The sequence below is a fragment of the Nelumbo lutea genome, chromosome 5 (genome assembly GCF_056320005.1).
Source record: "Nelumbo lutea isolate HS-2025 chromosome 5, American lotus-T2T, whole genome shotgun sequence".
NCBI classification, from domain to species: domain Eukaryota; kingdom Viridiplantae; phylum Streptophyta; class Magnoliopsida; order Proteales; family Nelumbonaceae; genus Nelumbo; species Nelumbo lutea.
Window position 1 is genome coordinate 46,524,999 of NC_142688.1, and position 16,205 is coordinate 46,541,203.

General features: G+C 43.5%; 1 protein-coding gene across 2 annotated transcripts; it reads left to right on the top strand.

The window, feature by feature from the left end:
• The first annotated feature begins 374 nt into the window (after positions 1-374).
• Positions 375-5,261, top strand: LOC148852155 (ASI1-immunoprecipitated protein 1-like). 2 transcript variants are annotated; one of them, XM_088943056.1, is made up of 3 exons: positions 375-700; positions 4,237-4,707; positions 5,013-5,261. In XM_088943056.1, exons 2-3 carry the CDS (start codon positions 4,261-4,263, stop codon positions 5,163-5,165), a joined length of 600 nt encoding a protein of 199 aa, XP_088799182.1. In that variant the 5' UTR covers positions 375-700; positions 4,237-4,260; the 3' UTR covers positions 5,166-5,261. The 2 variants fall into 2 exon arrangements, with proteins under 2 accessions (XP_088799182.1, XP_088799183.1); XM_088943057.1 differs by having other exon boundaries at positions 554-700; positions 4,991-5,261.
• Positions 5,262-16,205: the final 10,944 nt, after the last annotated feature.

Consider the following 16,205-nt stretch of genomic DNA (forward strand, 5'->3'; position numbering starts at 1 on the left):
TCAAACTTTAGATTTATTAAATGCCACCTTAAATCTCTCTAAGGCCCGTTCGTTTTTCGGTAAGTTACTTACCCGGGTAAATGCAGTTAGTTACCTGGGTAAGTTTTTCCTAAAAAACACTTACCCGGGTAAATGCATTTACCCATGTTCTTTTATTTCTTATGTAAATAAGACAATGACCATTTTAGTCATAAAAATCCATTATTAAAACAGGCATTTTTGTCCCATTCAAGTGTTGGCAACTTTCCCCCTAGGTGGGAAAGTTACTTACCCACCTAGGAGATGGGTATCACTTCTACTTTATTTGAATATTTAACAAGTGGCAAGTTAGAGGAGTCGTGCATTAAAATGCTTAAAAATTAGCTGCTCCATCTGGAGCAGCTTTGGAAGAATCATGAATCAGCCCTCGATGTATTGCTGTGGCCCACCTTAAATTGGATGAAGCACGTAAAATGGGGTCACAGCAAAGCATTGAAGGCCATGATTTCATGGTTTTAGCCCAGCGCTACTTGAGGTAGACTAGCTGATTTCTCCTCCAATCGAACTGTGTTGTGTGTGTGTAGTACTAAACATGGGCCCTGGATGGATTAGAAACTGGGAATACCAAACGCCAAACGAACATTCTCCTTTCCCGCCCCAGCTGATACTCATCTCTCTGTTTCTGAAGCCGGAAAGGAAGTAGCAAATCGAAACTCATAAGGTAAGTAATGTTTTTAGAATTCCTTGTTTTTGCTCAATCACCGTATCATCCATTTCATTAGCTTTTAAATCCTTGCCTGTTTGAATGTGTCCGCTCTAAATCCTTCGGGAATTGATCATGATGGGAAAGTCTGATAGAATTCCTTATGAAGCAGAGTGGGTTCTTCACAATCTTGAAGAACACCAAAGATTTAGATTACTAAAGTTTAACTCATTTCTGGGTTTGGTTATATCTCTAGCTCAGAGTAGAAGAAAGAAAATAAGCGTAAATATATGCATGTTGGAGGAAGGAGGATCAGCCAAACATATATTTGTTTCGTTAATTTCATATTACGTCGAGTACGGTAAACTATTGGAAGATTTTGCATCTGGAGCCAAAACCCTTTTATTCTTGAATTTGCTCGTTTATTGCAAAATGGAATTTAAAATGCTTCACACTATATTTTCTTTCTCCCCATTTTTCTAAGGGTCTAGAGTGCTTTTGCATTGAATGAGCTGTTCTAATCAATGTAGTTTTGAAGAATCTAAATAATCGTGCTTTTTTTTTTTTTTTTGTAAAAGCCATAGCGGTTAATTCCCCATTGTTGTTGCTTGTGTTATGCTTATAAGATATTCTATTCTCTAAAGTGGAAACAAGAAAGAAGGAAAGGAATTGGATTGATACTGACTGTTCTTATTTGTTCAAGAAGCAAAGTAGATGTTGGAAGTTGGATGTTCTTATATGAAATTGACAACCATATAGCAAGGTCAGGGAATTCCTTTCTAGCCTCATGAAATTATTCTCTACAAGTCAGTATTGTGGCACTTTTCCATACCAGAAACATTCTTTGCAGTTTCACTGTGAATGACAACTTATTATTATTTTTAGAGCAAAAGAAAGGTGAAAAGTGCGCACTATTCTTTCCACACGAGAGGAGAGCTAATTGACTGAAAACGAGGGGTTCAACATGATTACCTGATTTTAAAATTTTTCTTTGTATCAACCATGGGTGCTGAGACTGGGCGCTTTCAAAATCTAAAAAACATGCTCTGCCCAAGCCTGCCCAAATTGCACCCCTAATGAAATTAAAATGTAAGTGGATTCTTAGGATGTAAATTCATCTGATGTAGTGGTTTTGAGAAGGGCAAAATGTAGTTGTATTGCTGTGAAAACTATGAGGTTATGTACACCAGAACCTATGTACAAAGAGTCAGTCTGTCCAAAAAGAAAACAACTAGATCACATGATCTATGTACCAAAGAGTAACAAAATGAATATCATAATAAAAAGACATCGTGGAAAGGAACATCCTTGAGTAAAATCTTAATTACCAGCGAGGATCTTAGCATACCAACTACCTTTTTAAGAAGACATCTTCAGACGTTCTTTGTTCTCAATGATATGCAAGTTTCTTTCTTTCATAGGACCCAAATAGTCACTGTAGGTTAGAGTTCCAAAGCAGTTTCCTTTTATGCTTAGTCCTTGGAGATACCAGCCCTTTAAGAGTTGTTCCAATATTTCTGGAAAGCACCGATTCACATGAAAAGCTCCTAAAATATGCTTCCATTATACTGAAGCTATAGTGCAGACTTGCAGTGAAGGAAGTCCTCTTGGGCCAGATTGAATCATTCTCTTACAGTTCTGGTCTTTTCTTTTCTTTTTTGTTATCTTTTGGTTGTTAACAGTTTCTAGTTATTATTTGAAGCAGATTGCACCTAACATCTGAATTGGTGGCATCTCATAGAAAAAAAAAACAAAAAAAAAAACAAACCTAGCCTCTCGGTCCCAAACAACTTTCTCCTTTCAAAAGAGAAAATTTCATGGGGGTGTATGTCATATATATGAGCTTTAGTTTTATTGTTTGTTGCCTGATGGTGGGAGATTATACCCCTTTGGCCACTATCTTATTAGGAAAATTGGCTGAAAGTGTTTGCAACCCTTACAATGGAAGCACTAAAAATTAACCTTCGACTTAGTTGCATTTCCTATAGAATGTATTGATGCATGCTGGTTGTGTTTATGGAGAAGCTACTGCACCACCTTGGGGCTGCTTTTGGAATATGTTACAACAAGAATCAATAGTAAGCTTGAAAGTACCATTTCTAAAAGAGCGCATAGAAAGTATACTTCAAATCATCGTCAATCTGGTAGGCAACTCCAATTGCATGTATAGCACTAGTGGGGTGGCCTGAAATTGAGGAAAACTCTTAACTTTAGAGAGTGGTGGTGGAAGGGGACTCTCAAGTAGTTCTAGAGTGGATGAACAATAACAACCCAGGGCCATGGCTGTATAGACTATAGACACACACACTGAGGGAAATAAATTATTTGGCAAGAGAGAGGGCCCACTTCAGTTGTACCTGAAGATTGGCCAATAACTTGATGGATGTGTTGGCTAAACAGTAGACAAACAGAGATCAATTGTATTGGGTGGTTATTCCTAGTGAATCTGAAAACTGTTTGAAAAGGAAAGAAAAGAAAGAAAAAGAGGTGGAAATGGATAGGCAAGGTAGCAAGGGCTACCCTAATTTATAAGGGGTGCTTGCACATAGGCAAGGGTAGCAATAAAAACCCCCTATTCTTATTCTTTTATCAACAAATTATAAAAAGTGGAATTAAAGAAAAAAAGAACAACTTGAATTGCGTCAACTGTAGAAAACAAATTCATGACTAATCTTGATGCATTCTATTTTCTTATATCCCCATTCCACTCATGATCAGAGTGAGTTGCAAAGTGATAGTATGTTATCTTCCACTTCCACCATAGTTGAATCTTGGTGCAATTTGCAAAGCTATAGATAGAATTGCTCCTTAGAGTTCATGGGTGAGAACTGCATCTTCAATTCTTGCTTCATATCCTCTCATACCATCTTGCTGCTTGAACTACCACACCCTTTTTTTTATTTTTTATTTTTATTTCTGGATTTGACCCTGTCTCCACAACAACCAGCAGGAGACCTTACCAACCAGCTGGTTGGCACCATGCTTGAACTACCACACTCTTGGCTAAAACTTGCTATCAACAAAATAGATCTTCCTGCCCTTAGGCATATTGTCCCACTTTAAGTGGTTTTATAAATTGTGTAACCAAATCCTCCAATCCTCAAATAAGTGTTGCCCTTATGAGTTAGTGAAGAATGAAGCTTGGACTGAAGTTTGTTTTAGTACAACTTTCGGAGTATGTGCATTGAAGAGTCCTCTTTCTCTCTTTTGGTGACAACACAATTGGTGTGTCTCTCCTTTCTTTCCATTTTTGTTGAAGTTCTTTAAGGTGCATGTAAAAATCTGCAAACATAAATCAAGAATAAGAAAATATGGTGTAAAAGTAACTTCTTTCTTTCAAATTTTGTCGAAGTTCTTCTTCTTGGGCATTTTAAAGTGCATCAAACTGTCAAACTGTGTTCACAGATGGTTAATCAGAAAATAGCATATTTTTTCCATTACTGATATAATATTTTGGATCTTAACCTACACCATTCTGCGTTAATTATGTTTCTTGGCCTTGCCTTTTGTTGATATTTGCAATTGGTCATCCTTCTATTCTGCTTATACTGCAGAGAATTTGCATTTAGCTCCTTTACATGGCAACTCCATCCCACGATGAATATACAGAATTTGAGGAGAAGATGAAGAGGACAGTGTGTATTGACAACCTCTCACCACAGGTCACTGCATCTGTCATAAAGGCCGCACTAGAGCAGCTTGGAGAAGTTGTAAATGTTCAGTTTATCCCAAACTATATAGAGTTGAAGGACATCCCCCAGTGTGCCTTGGTGGAGATGGCGAGTGCAAAGCAGGCTGAATCAATTATCATGGAGATGACCAACTGCCCATTCATGATGTCTGGGATGCCAAGGCCTGTTAGGGCACGTGCAGCTGAAGTGGAGATGTTTGATGATCGCCCTGTAAAGCCTGGTCGAAGGATACAGTGCCGATGGGTGGACCCCAAGGATCCAGATTTTAAAGTTGCAAGGAAGCTGAAGTATGCTATCAGGAAACAGGCTGCAGAAGCTTCTGTAATGCTCAAGGTATACTCATTTGTTTCATTGTATTTCTTGGTTTTCTTATGTTGACATACTACTTGCATTTGGTTAAAAAAGCTAAAGTGCATCACTGCGTTGATTGGATGAACATAAGTAGGAAGAGTGATTCTATTTCATTTACCTTCGTATTGGATGGAAAACTGGTGCACTTGCTCCGAAATAAGCTACTATGCACTATGCAGGGATGTTATTGTCAATTTTCCGTTCTTCTTTACAGTAAAGTTCTCATTCACAATTACTATGCGTTGAAACATTGCCCATACTACAGATCTATTCTGCTCTTTGTGCAGTATCAACTGGAGGAAGAGAAGCAGCTTGCAGATCAACAAGTGGAGGTTCTTAAAGTAAATTGCAAGAAGTATGATATCATAAACAGTATCATCTCTTCTGATGATTTTGATCGCTTGGCAGGCATATATAATATGAGCCTTCCAAACAATTGATGGTATTTTAACCATGCTGATATTAAAAACCTGATACATGTTGCTTACTTGTCACAAGCTTGCAATTTAAGGATTCCAATAGAACTTTATGCTGTAGATTCATGGTTTTGTAACTACTTTGCTGTCAAATATCTAATGCGTGGTCACTATAGAAAAGTTTAACACTCCAAGGATGGTAAGACGCTTACTTGAAAGTGTTTGGCCGTGGCGCTATTGGAGCCCTTACTATGCACTGACCTCTCCCCATCCAAGAGAGTGCAAGAACTGGTGCTACAAAATTTTTGGTTTGGTTTGATGCTGAATTAATAGATCATGCTTCAATGAATTCACACATATTCTTAGGTGTCTCTAGAACCCAGATCAGACTGCCTGGTTCGATCAGATAGACCTTGCAACTGGGACTCCCTTGGTTGCTTGGATGCGAACAAGATGGACAGAGACCCGATGAACCCAGCAACCCAAGATGTTGGATCATTGGAGTATTGGACCATGCAACCAGATGGAGCTGTCTTGAGAATGGATGTTCTGTGGGTGTGGGTGTGGGTGTGCATGTGTGTGTGTAAGCATTGGTTGAGCTTCAACCCACCCATTTAACCAATCAACCTATTTATCACCATTTGCATACAGCTAAAATGGGTGTAGCCCAGTCACACATTAACCCAACCCACATCCATCCCCCTGTGTGAGTTGGGATATAATCCATCCAATGGGTTGGGTGATTGGATTAGGCACGGAGGCACCATATATCGCCCAACCCATACTAGCATACTCCATCCAATTGGATTGTTAACCCATATAGCCTGTGAAGTAAATGGGGGTGATCGGGATTACTCCTCGTGCCCACCTCAAAGCACTTGCAGCTGTGCATCGGGAACATCTCCCCATCAATGAAAACATACAAGTACAGGAGATGTTCATTATGTGTGGCTGCAACGTACTGTGAGGTTGGCGTAAAGAGGAAATCTGAACTCCATATCGGAGATGCAGAATTGCTCATACTAGCGCCGAGGATGAGTAATCTGTGGCCTTGGCTGCTTGCTGTTGATTTAATGAGAATATGTATTGTGACTTGTGAGAACGTGATTGTGCTTTAATCTGGCAAACTTACCAGGTTCTATTTTCATTCCTTTTGCTGAAGTGATTTATCAACCCTGGGTAACATGCCTTATTTCCTTTGATTGTCAATTTACTGATTTTTACTAGATCTATGAGGTGGATTAGGCATCATTTTTCCTTCACATGGAATGAAGAAAGAAATAAATGAACAAAGTGAGAAAACATAAGAGAAAACTTTATTAGTGCTATTGCTCATTCTTCTAAGGCCTTGAGAGCTCACTTATGAAACGAAATGTAATACATGCCTACATGGGGTATTTCCAGAATGGCTTAGGGAGATGATCCAAGAAGCACAAGAAACCAACATTGAACATAGTCACCACTCGAATTCCAGAATCAGGCATGCTAGCAAGAAAGAAACGTCTCTAATCTTTGTTAAAGGCAATGAAAGCAAAAGGCAATTGTTCCAGGAGTCAAAAATATGAAAAGCCAGTAAGCAACGAAAGAAAATGTTTTTCTAACAGAGTACAGTAAGTCTCAATCTCAGTGACTTTCCATGAAATTTAGCTTTTAATAGAAACACCTGATTTCATGGTGACCACTGATAAAGCAAATAGAAACACCTGATTTCCTCCAGCGAAAATTTTCATGCATTTTGCAGAGAAGCAATTAATGGATAACCTTTTTGGCAACAGTATATTTTAGTACATGTAACAGTTTCTAAAATCAAAATGAGAAATGCACAGAACTGAGTCTACTGTATTTATCTATACTTCTTTGAAGAGCTTTATGTCTTTAACAATTAATGGATAACCTTTTTGGCAGCACTTCTACATTTGCCTTGAAATACCCAAACTATCCTTAATTGAATTTACAAAAATGCCCTTCCACCTGCGATACATTGTTAACCCTTTGTGGCTTCCGGTAGTACCCACGAGATGGACGATATGGTCTTGTCAGCGTATTGCATTGTTTGTGTTTGTGAGGTGGTGGACAGTGAGGAAGATTTGGGTCCGAACTTGTTTTCATCAGTGATCAGAGATGGAGGGTAGTTTTTATCTGGAGAATGAAAGTTCAGCCAAGGTCAGAATTTGTAGGTTTAAAGTACTGTTGGGGTAAGTGTCAGCTCGGAATTGATGTCAATTTACGAGTAGGTATGGGTGTATAAAGTGTGAATTTTTTTACCTTTTGAATATTTATAGATTTGCAGGGTAATTTAAAAATCTAGATTAAGCCTGTCTGTACTTTTCCAATTTTTATCCTGGCAGGGATCAAAGTATGGGACAGAGACTTGTTTCAAAATTGGGGTTGGGGATGGAAAATATGGTCCCTGCCCCAAGGCCCAAACTCACCCTGTTGTCATTTCTACCATCCACTCTCAAAAAAAACAAGAATATAATGTAAAAAGCTTAAAGTAAAATTTTTAAATGAGAAAAGGAAGTGGATCTGATAGTCGAGTTGTTTGTTTTTGTTAAGTGATAGTTGGGTTGATTAGCAAGGAAGAATCAATAAGAAAGGAGTCTTTTCACGTAGAAAATTGGTTGGAGGCCCAAAATGGCCACCCACATATTCCCTCCTTTCACTTTTCTTTATTGATGGACCAAATAGATTCCTGAAACACTTGGTTAGAATAGAGTCTTTGTTTTAATCACTCATTGTCGATTTGGTCATAACTCATAAGGCATCCCTTGTATTGAAGAGACTTATGTTCAAATACTAAAAATAAGCTCTTCGCATTATATGCCAATGGACTCCGTATGCACCCTATCACCACTCACCAACCCATTAATCAATTGACTGGATCTAATATATAGCACCTGGCCACTATGAGGCTAAAGCAGCAGCATCACCACAAAAGAAAAAAATAAATAAAAATAATAAAGCCTTCTTTGTAATCAAGTTTAATATTAAATTTAAAACTTACAATAGTCAATGGACCTTATGTATATCCTGTCACTAATCCTCCACTAACCCATTAATTAAGTCTAACGCATAACACCTGGCGCATATTTGGGATAAAGCAGCATCAGTAATAATAATAATAATAATAATAACAATAATAATAATAATAATAATAATAATAATAATAATAATAATAACAAAGCCCTCTTTTGACAAATTTAATGTTAAATTTGAAAACATTCCATAGTCCATATTAATTGCAAAAAATGAATGAAATGTGCAATTGCAAAAAGTTTAGATTTATCGGTCTTCTCCACGTCATACAAATATGATAAATTGTGTATGAAGGTTCTTTAAATCCTTTATCCACTTAGGGTTGGTTCGTTGGTGTGTTAGCTGGTTTGTTCCTGTGTTGATGTGAAAACGAATCCATAATGAGTATTTTAGGAAAAAAGGGGTGAAGGAAAAGTTATTAATAGGGGTGCCAATGGTATTTGAAAATCCGATTTTGAATTCAATATTCGATATAATCGAATCAAATTCAGATAATTCAAATATTTAATCGGTCAGATTCGGATATGACCTAATTTGATTCGATAAATATCTGCATTCGGTTGATTATTTAATTCTTATATAATATATAAAATATTTAATTGTTTTATATAATTTATATATATAATAATTAAATTATATAAATTGATGATGCGCGACCTGATCACTCCTAGCTGGAAGGGGCTGCACTCCTAGCTGGCGACGGACAAGACACCTGTGAGGAAGAAGATGAATGGATCCCGGGGAGCTCAACTGGTGGGAACAATCCGATGCTTAAGTTAGTGACTGGGAGAGAAAGCTGAGAGTTGAGAGAGAAAGAGTTGCAGAGAAATTATAGCTAAGAGTGAGGGTTACACAATTACCTTCTCTCGTTGGGGGGTTGGAGCCCTTCTATATTGGTGTCTTGATAGATCAGGTACAACCGTTCTGATTCTCTGCGGCAGCCGTTATTTTCCAGAGCTGAGGTGGTGGGCATAGGTAATTGCTGCAGAGTACAACCCTGCCAAACAAGAGACACTCTTCAGGGTAGGCAGTCACGTTGCCGCCTGGCGAGAGATGCGGGTGCAGTCTGTAGATTTGGCAGGTATGGTTGTCAGGCAGGAAATCCTTCTGTGATATGCCAAGTTGCTCTTGTGACGAGCTACCTTGTACCGAGTTGCCCTATACTAACCTGCTGATATTGTGTCGAGGGACCTCTGCCCGAGGTAGGCTTTCAATGTGGCTTGCTTAAGCTTGGACAGGGGAAAATTTATTCTAACTTAGGAAGCAGGTGAGCTTAACCCGAATTGCCTTCAGCTCGGGACATTCTCCCCTTGGGAGGATCTTAGCTTGGGGTGCTTCCTGCTCGGGAGAATCTTAGCTCGGGGTAATGGAGTATCATCTTCCAGCGAGCTGCCACGCTGGATCTCAGCGGACTGGTCACACTGAGTTCACTTATGCGAAGTCATGTCCACGTGTCCCCCTATCATGAGGTCGGGCCGAATCACTCTCCATCAATTGCCCCCCACTCCCCGTGCCAGAGGTCTTGACCCAATGCAGGGAGTTCATGACGTGACGGGTGGATTTGGCCCGAGGTTAAGGCCATCCAGTCAGATAGTTTGTTGGTCGGATCAGATCGATGCTCGGCTCAATCGAAGATAACCCGGGTCGCATACAGTTCACGCGCAGGCATCACGCGATCTATAGACTCTGTGGATGCCAAAAAATGCGCTAAACTGATTTCACCTCGGGGGTCGTGCAGCCAGTTTTCTTGAGAGTCGTTAGATCGTCTTGATCTCAACTGTTGATTTCTGGACATAGCGGCTATAAATATGGGGGGGACCCTAGTCATTTCCTCCACCATAAGTTTACAAACTTTCGTCTAAGCTCTTCAGCTCGGGTTTTCCAATCCACCATTCTTTCTAGCTCGGTCACTTTCCCTTGGTGAGTTTCCTTAGCCTCTCCTCTTTAGTTCATTTCCAGTCTTTTCAGTTTCGTAGTTAGCTTCTTTCCTTTAGTTCATTTTTCAGTTCGTAGCTATGTCAGATTGTAGCTTCGACAGTCTTTTAGATGAGCCCGAAGAGGGTACCTCGGCTCAAGTAGGTGCCTCCGAGGCACATTCCACCTACAAGGTGCGGGAGACCTCGGGTAACCCGACGTCCACCTCTAGTCGAGGTCAGATACCAAACAAGTTCGGTCCTTCTACCATGATGGTAGACAGGATTAGGGGCCTGATAGCTCAGTATAACCTTTCCAGGGAGTATACCTACCACCTTCCTGCGGGCGACTTCCCTTGGGAACACGGTCGCGATGAGATCGTGATTTCCGGGGAACAGCTCATGGCCGGACTCCACCTTCCACTGCACCCCCTAATTATTGAAGTGTTAAATCACTTCGATGTCACTATAGACCAGCCCCACCCGAACTCTATTCGGAACGTGGTAGGTACCATCTCCCTTTGCTTCGACTACGCCTTGCCTCTCGACCTCAACATTTTCGCCTCTATCCTTTTGATAAAGAAAAATGCTTCTAGCGTTCTCCCCGAGCACAGACAGACTTACTACCTATCCCCTTGCCTGGGCTACAAGCTGCTACATAACCTCCCCTATAAAATCCCGACCTAGAAACGAGATTACTTTGTAGTTCGGAACCCTGCGGGGTGGCCCTTCCCTACTCACTGGAGGGTGGCCATTCAGGACTCCGGCATTAGGCTAGACTAGGATATAAGGGAGACTCTCCAGTCTTGGGCAGAGCTCGACTTCGACTACAAGGACTTCATCGCCAAGAACAAGCTCATTGAGGCCGGTTTGAGTCCTAGTAGGTCGCCTTGTTTAGAGTTAGTTTCTTTCTTCAGTAGCCAGTTTTTACTAACGTCGAACTCTGTTGCAAGACCTATGGAGCGACTTAGTGTAGAAAAGCTCTTTGGAAAGATGAAGGGTAGAAAGAAGCGAGCTGCTAAGAGAGCTCGCATTGAATCTCCACGGGCTCTTACTCCCGAGCCCGAGCAGCTTGTTGATGCTCCTCCGGTGATCAACTTGGAGGAGTCGGAGAACCCCCCACCTCAGGAGCCCGAGACAACTATAGAGCCTGCTCCCGCGCCCGAGACAGTCGTCACTACCTCAGGGTGCGAAGGAACAGCTCGGAGCATCTTGAACCCGTAGTACAACCTCCGGAAGAGCAAAGGGGCTGTGTGTGCTGAGGAGGTCTCCGAATGGGCCAAGCTATCGCCTGCTCAGCTTGGAGCTCGAGCGGCTACCCACTCCATGGTGGTAAGTCTCGTTATACTTCAACTTCTGCAATTCTTGCCTTACTAGTGCTAACTGGCATTCTCTTGGCAAGTGAACTCCGCCGTGCATGCCCTAACTCTCCAATCCGAGAGGCACTTGAAGCGAGCTCTGGCTGCCGAAGACTCAGCTCGCGCGACTCATACCGATCTGAAGCTAGCTCACGGTCTGATCCACCAGCTGGAGAGCGATGCCATAGCTTAGAAGGACTATATTCAGGTGTTGATGTCGGAGAAAGAGGAGTGGCTGCGCGAGAAGGAAGAACTGTTGCGCAAGGTGGAAAGCCTTGAGGCAGATAAGAGGGCTCTGAAGCGCAAGGTAGAAAACCTCGAGGCCGATGTCAAGGAGCGAACTGATCTCCTCCTTGGTGCTATGGAGGAGGCCAAGGTCAAGGCCGTCCAAGACTACGTCAAGTCGGAGGAGTTCGACGGGGTAATGGTGGAGGCCTACCGCAAAGGCTTTAAGCTCAGTCGGTGGCTGATAAAGCGCGAGTTCCCGCAGCTCATTGTAAGCACCATCACCAACTTGCGAATCACGGGAGAGATAGCCCACGAGGCCGCCGAAGACCCGGACTCTGAAGAAGAAGGTGATGAGGAAGAGGCTACCGCCACCGACCAGGCCAGCATTTCTGCGGAGGCTTCAAGCAAGAACGATAAAACCCTTGCGTAGTTTAGGCAGTCCTCGTGCTTTGAGCCTGCGAGCTCAGTTTTTCTTTCTTTTCTTCTTTTGTAACAAACTCCTTGTAATGAAATATCTTTGTAATGAAAGTTCACTTTTTGCTAAGTGTGTGCAATTTACTTTATCTGTCAAAATGATTATTTTACCTCGAGCTGTTAAGCTATCGAGCTAAATATCCGAAGTGGGGGTTTCTCAACTGTCGTCACCCTGAACTGTCTCCTAGTACTTAGTAGGGGTAATTTTGTAATATACATCGAGGTGAGTGACATAGTAGGGTATATGCTCGACCTGTCTGCACCTGGGTTACTTAAGTTGACATCGGTTGTCCCTAGCGGGTTCAACCTGTTGTATGCCGGGGCGGGCTATGCATCGTAGGGTTCATACCCGAGCTGCCTGCGCCTTTGGCATTAAAAGTACTTCGCCTATGCCGATGAGGTGACTAAGTCTTATACGGTGCCGAGGTCTTTCGTTAGCTCGGCGTTTTAGCCCTTAGGCTGGGGGAGCGACTTATAGTCCACTCTTAGAGTTCGCCCATGCCAAAGAGGCGACTGGGTCTTATAACGCTAAGGTCTTTCGTTAGCTCGGCGTTTTATCCCTTAGGCTCGGAGAGCGACTTGTGGTCCACTTAGCTCGGTAATTACAAATAATATTGCCTTAGGTTGACAATATTCCATGCTCGAAGTACTTGCTTCCCTTCTAGGGTTTTGAGCTCATACGTTCCTTCCCCAAGTACCCGCTTTACTCTGTAGGGTCCTTCCCAATTTGGCCCAAGCTTACCAACACCAGGCTCAGGTGCCATAACTTTGCGAAGGACCAAGTCTCTGACGTGGAGGTTCTGCTTCTTTACCCTGGCATTATAGTACCGAGCTACTCTCTGCTAGTAAGCCATGGTTCTAATGTATGCAAGCTCCCGTACCTCATTGAGTAGGTCGAGGTTGGTGCGCAGCTCATCCTTATTTTCTTTGTCATCGTATGCTTCCAAGCGTAGTGTGGGGACCTCGATCTCGGCAAGGATCACTGCCTCGGTGTCGTAAGTGAGGTTGAAGGGGGTCTTGCCTGTTGTGGTCTTCAATGTGGTTCGGTAAGCCCATAGTACGCTGGGCAGCTCGTCTGCCCACAATCCCTTAGCTCAGTCCAGGCGTGCCTTCAATCCGTAGAGAATGGCTCTGTTTGTGACCTCCGCTTGGCCGATCACTTGGGGGTGCGCCACTGAAGTAAAATTTTGTTGTATTCCCATGTCTTTGCACCAGTTCTGGAATTTAATGTCCTCAAACTGCTTACCGTTGTTAGAGATGAGTACTCGGGGTAGCCCGAACCGGCAAACTATATTCTTTCAGAAGAAGTTCTACACATTTCGCACTGTGATTGTTGCAAGAGGTTTGGCCTCCACCCACTTGGTGAAATAATCATCTGCTACTACTAAGAACCTCCTCTATCTTGTCGTTGGTGGAAATGGTCCGAGTATATCGATCCCCCATTGTGCGAAGGGCCATGGGATAGTGAGGTACTTTAGGTCGGCAGCGGGCTGGTGGTGGATGTTGGCGTGCTTCTGACATTTATCACACCTTCTGATGAACTCAATCGCATCTACCTTCAATGTTGGCCAATAATATCCCTGTCATAGTGCTTTCTAGGCGAGGGCCCTGCCCCCCAAGTGTCCGCCGCACAAGCCCTCATGAGTGTCACGGAGCACGAGCTCAGCCATGGAAGGTCGCAAGCAGTGCAGATAAGGGAGCATGTAGGATTTTCGGTACATCCATTCGTCTATTATGACGTATTTGGCTGCCTGACACTCTACCCTTCTGGCAGCATTACGGTCTGCAGGGAGGGTGCCGTGTACGACTGGAGTGACCTCCTCTAGCCCCTCGAGAATGCTAGGCTGAGGCAGGTTCTCTAAGCACACGGTTCTCATGGTGCTATCACTCGTGCTAGCTAGTCGGGACAGAGTGTCGGCCTCAGCATTCTCGGATCTCAGGATCTGCTTGGGGAGTGGGAAGCAGTCCTTTGGGCAAGCTCGGTTCAGGTTGGTATAATCGACGCACATGCGCCATTTACCGTTAGCCTTTTTTACCAGAATGGGGTTTGCTACCCAGCTCGGGTAATGGACTTCCCTGATAAAGTTGGCTACGAGGAACTTCCCGACCTCCTCATCAACTGCTCTCCAACACTCCGGGGCTAGGTTGCATTTCTTCTGTCTAATGGGCAACTACAGGATCGGTGTTCAGTTTGTGAGTGATGATTTTAGGGTTTATGTCAGGCATATTAGCCGCGGACCATGCAAAAATATCTAAATTTTGAAGCAAAAAACTTACCGACTGAGATCGCAGAGACTCCTAAGCCGAAGCGTCGATCTAGAAAGTCCGAGCTGAATCCTCAATCAAAGTGGGCACAGAGACCATCTCTTCTATGGGTGTAGCTCGCTCTTCATGATACTCCGCAGGTCACTCCAGCTCGAGGTCATCTGCTGCCTTAGCTTTCCCTTTGAGGGTGATGACGTAGCATTTGCGCGACCCGAGCTGATCGCCTCGTGCTACCCCAACTCCGAAGTCCAAGGGGAACTTCATGGCCAGGTAATAAGTGGAGACCACTGCGCGCAAAGCATGGGTGATGGGCCGACCTATTATGGCATTGTACGGGGAGGGAGTTGCGACCACCAAAAAGCTGTGCTCGACCCTCACTATACTAGGCCAGGTGCCGACCTCCACAGGTACGACGATTCTCCCCAGGGGCCTGACTTCCTCTCCGCTGAAGTCCACTAAGGGGGTGTTCGCGGGCTTGAGGTCGCTTTGCTGAAGCTGAAGCTTGTCAAACGCGGGCTTGAAGAGTATGTCCGCTAAACCGCCGGAGTCGACGAGGACACGCTTTACCTCAAAATCATTGATTCTTATCTTTACAACAAGCGCGTCGTCGTGGGGGTACTGGACTCCGCGCGCGTCATCCTCGGTGAAGAAGATTGGTTCCTCTATCCTTGGCCACTTTGGGGGATTTTGCTCCTCCCTTTCGAACTTGCGGGCCAAGGTCCTTGCCGCGGCCGAGGTGCAGCCCGCGACGATCGATCTGCCGGTGATCATTTGGATTGTCCCCCGAACTAGCATTTCTTCGAGTGGCTGCCTCTGCAGTTGGTCGCCTTGCTTGTTGCTGGATTCGGGAGCATCTCTACCTTGCTCCCCTTGCCGCCCTGTTTTATTATCATTCTGTACAAAATTTCTTAAATATCCACGACGGATGAGTTCTTCTATGTCATCCCGGAGGTTTTTATAATTTTCGGTATTATGACCGTGATCTCTATGGAAATGACAATACAAATATTATTTCTAGTATTAGGGTCCCCTTTCATCCGAGGTGGCCACTTCACGTAGGTCGCGCCCTTGATTACCATGAGGATCCCTGTTCGCTTGGTGTTCAAGGGTGTGTAATTTTTCCTCTCAGGAGGAGCTCGGAAAGGCTAGTCAGGATTCCCTCCCCGAGCTGGGTCTTTCTTTCTCTTGTCCCCGCTAGCTAGGATCTCACCTTCTCTTTTTCTCTTCTCTGGTGGATTTTCGTTCTTCTGGTTTATTTCCTCCTTCATCCCAATGAACTGGTCCATGAGCTTGAGGAACTCGGTTACATCATTAGGTTTGTTGGCAACTACATGCCATTTGAATTCTTTGTGTGTTATGCCTCTCCTGGCTGCTGTAAGTCTCCCTGTGGGGTCTAAATCAAGTATCTGGAGGCATGCATCAATGAACCTTTTGATGTAACTGTGAATGGACTCCCCCTTCCTCTGGACAATGCCGAGAAGGCTTTCCTGGGACCTCGAGCACATTTTACTAGTGATAAAATGCAAAGTAAAAACTTGCACGAACTGCGCCCAGCTTTTGGTCAACTCGGGCGTGAGGTTTCTGTACCATGTGCGAGCTACCCCTTTAAACGTGGTAGAGAAAGCTATGCACATGCAGGACTCACCTGCTCTGGCTAAGTGCATCTGTGATTGAAAAGCATCTACATGATCATTCGAATCAAACGATCCATCATATTTGTCCAGGGTAAGTACCTTGAAATCCTTCGGCATTGGGACGACGGGGAGTTCGGGAGCCAGGGGAGATGGCAC

Bases quoted from the DNA above. Each gene is read 5' to 3' on its own strand.
- LOC148852155 (XM_088943056.1), top strand. From the start codon at position 4,261: ATGGCAACTCCATCCCACGATGAATATACAGAATTTGAGGAGAAGATG. The intron at 4,708-5,012 runs GTATACTCATTT...CTCTTTGTGCAG, and splicing joins AAGCTTCTGTAATGCTCAAG to TATCAACTGGAGGAAGAGAA.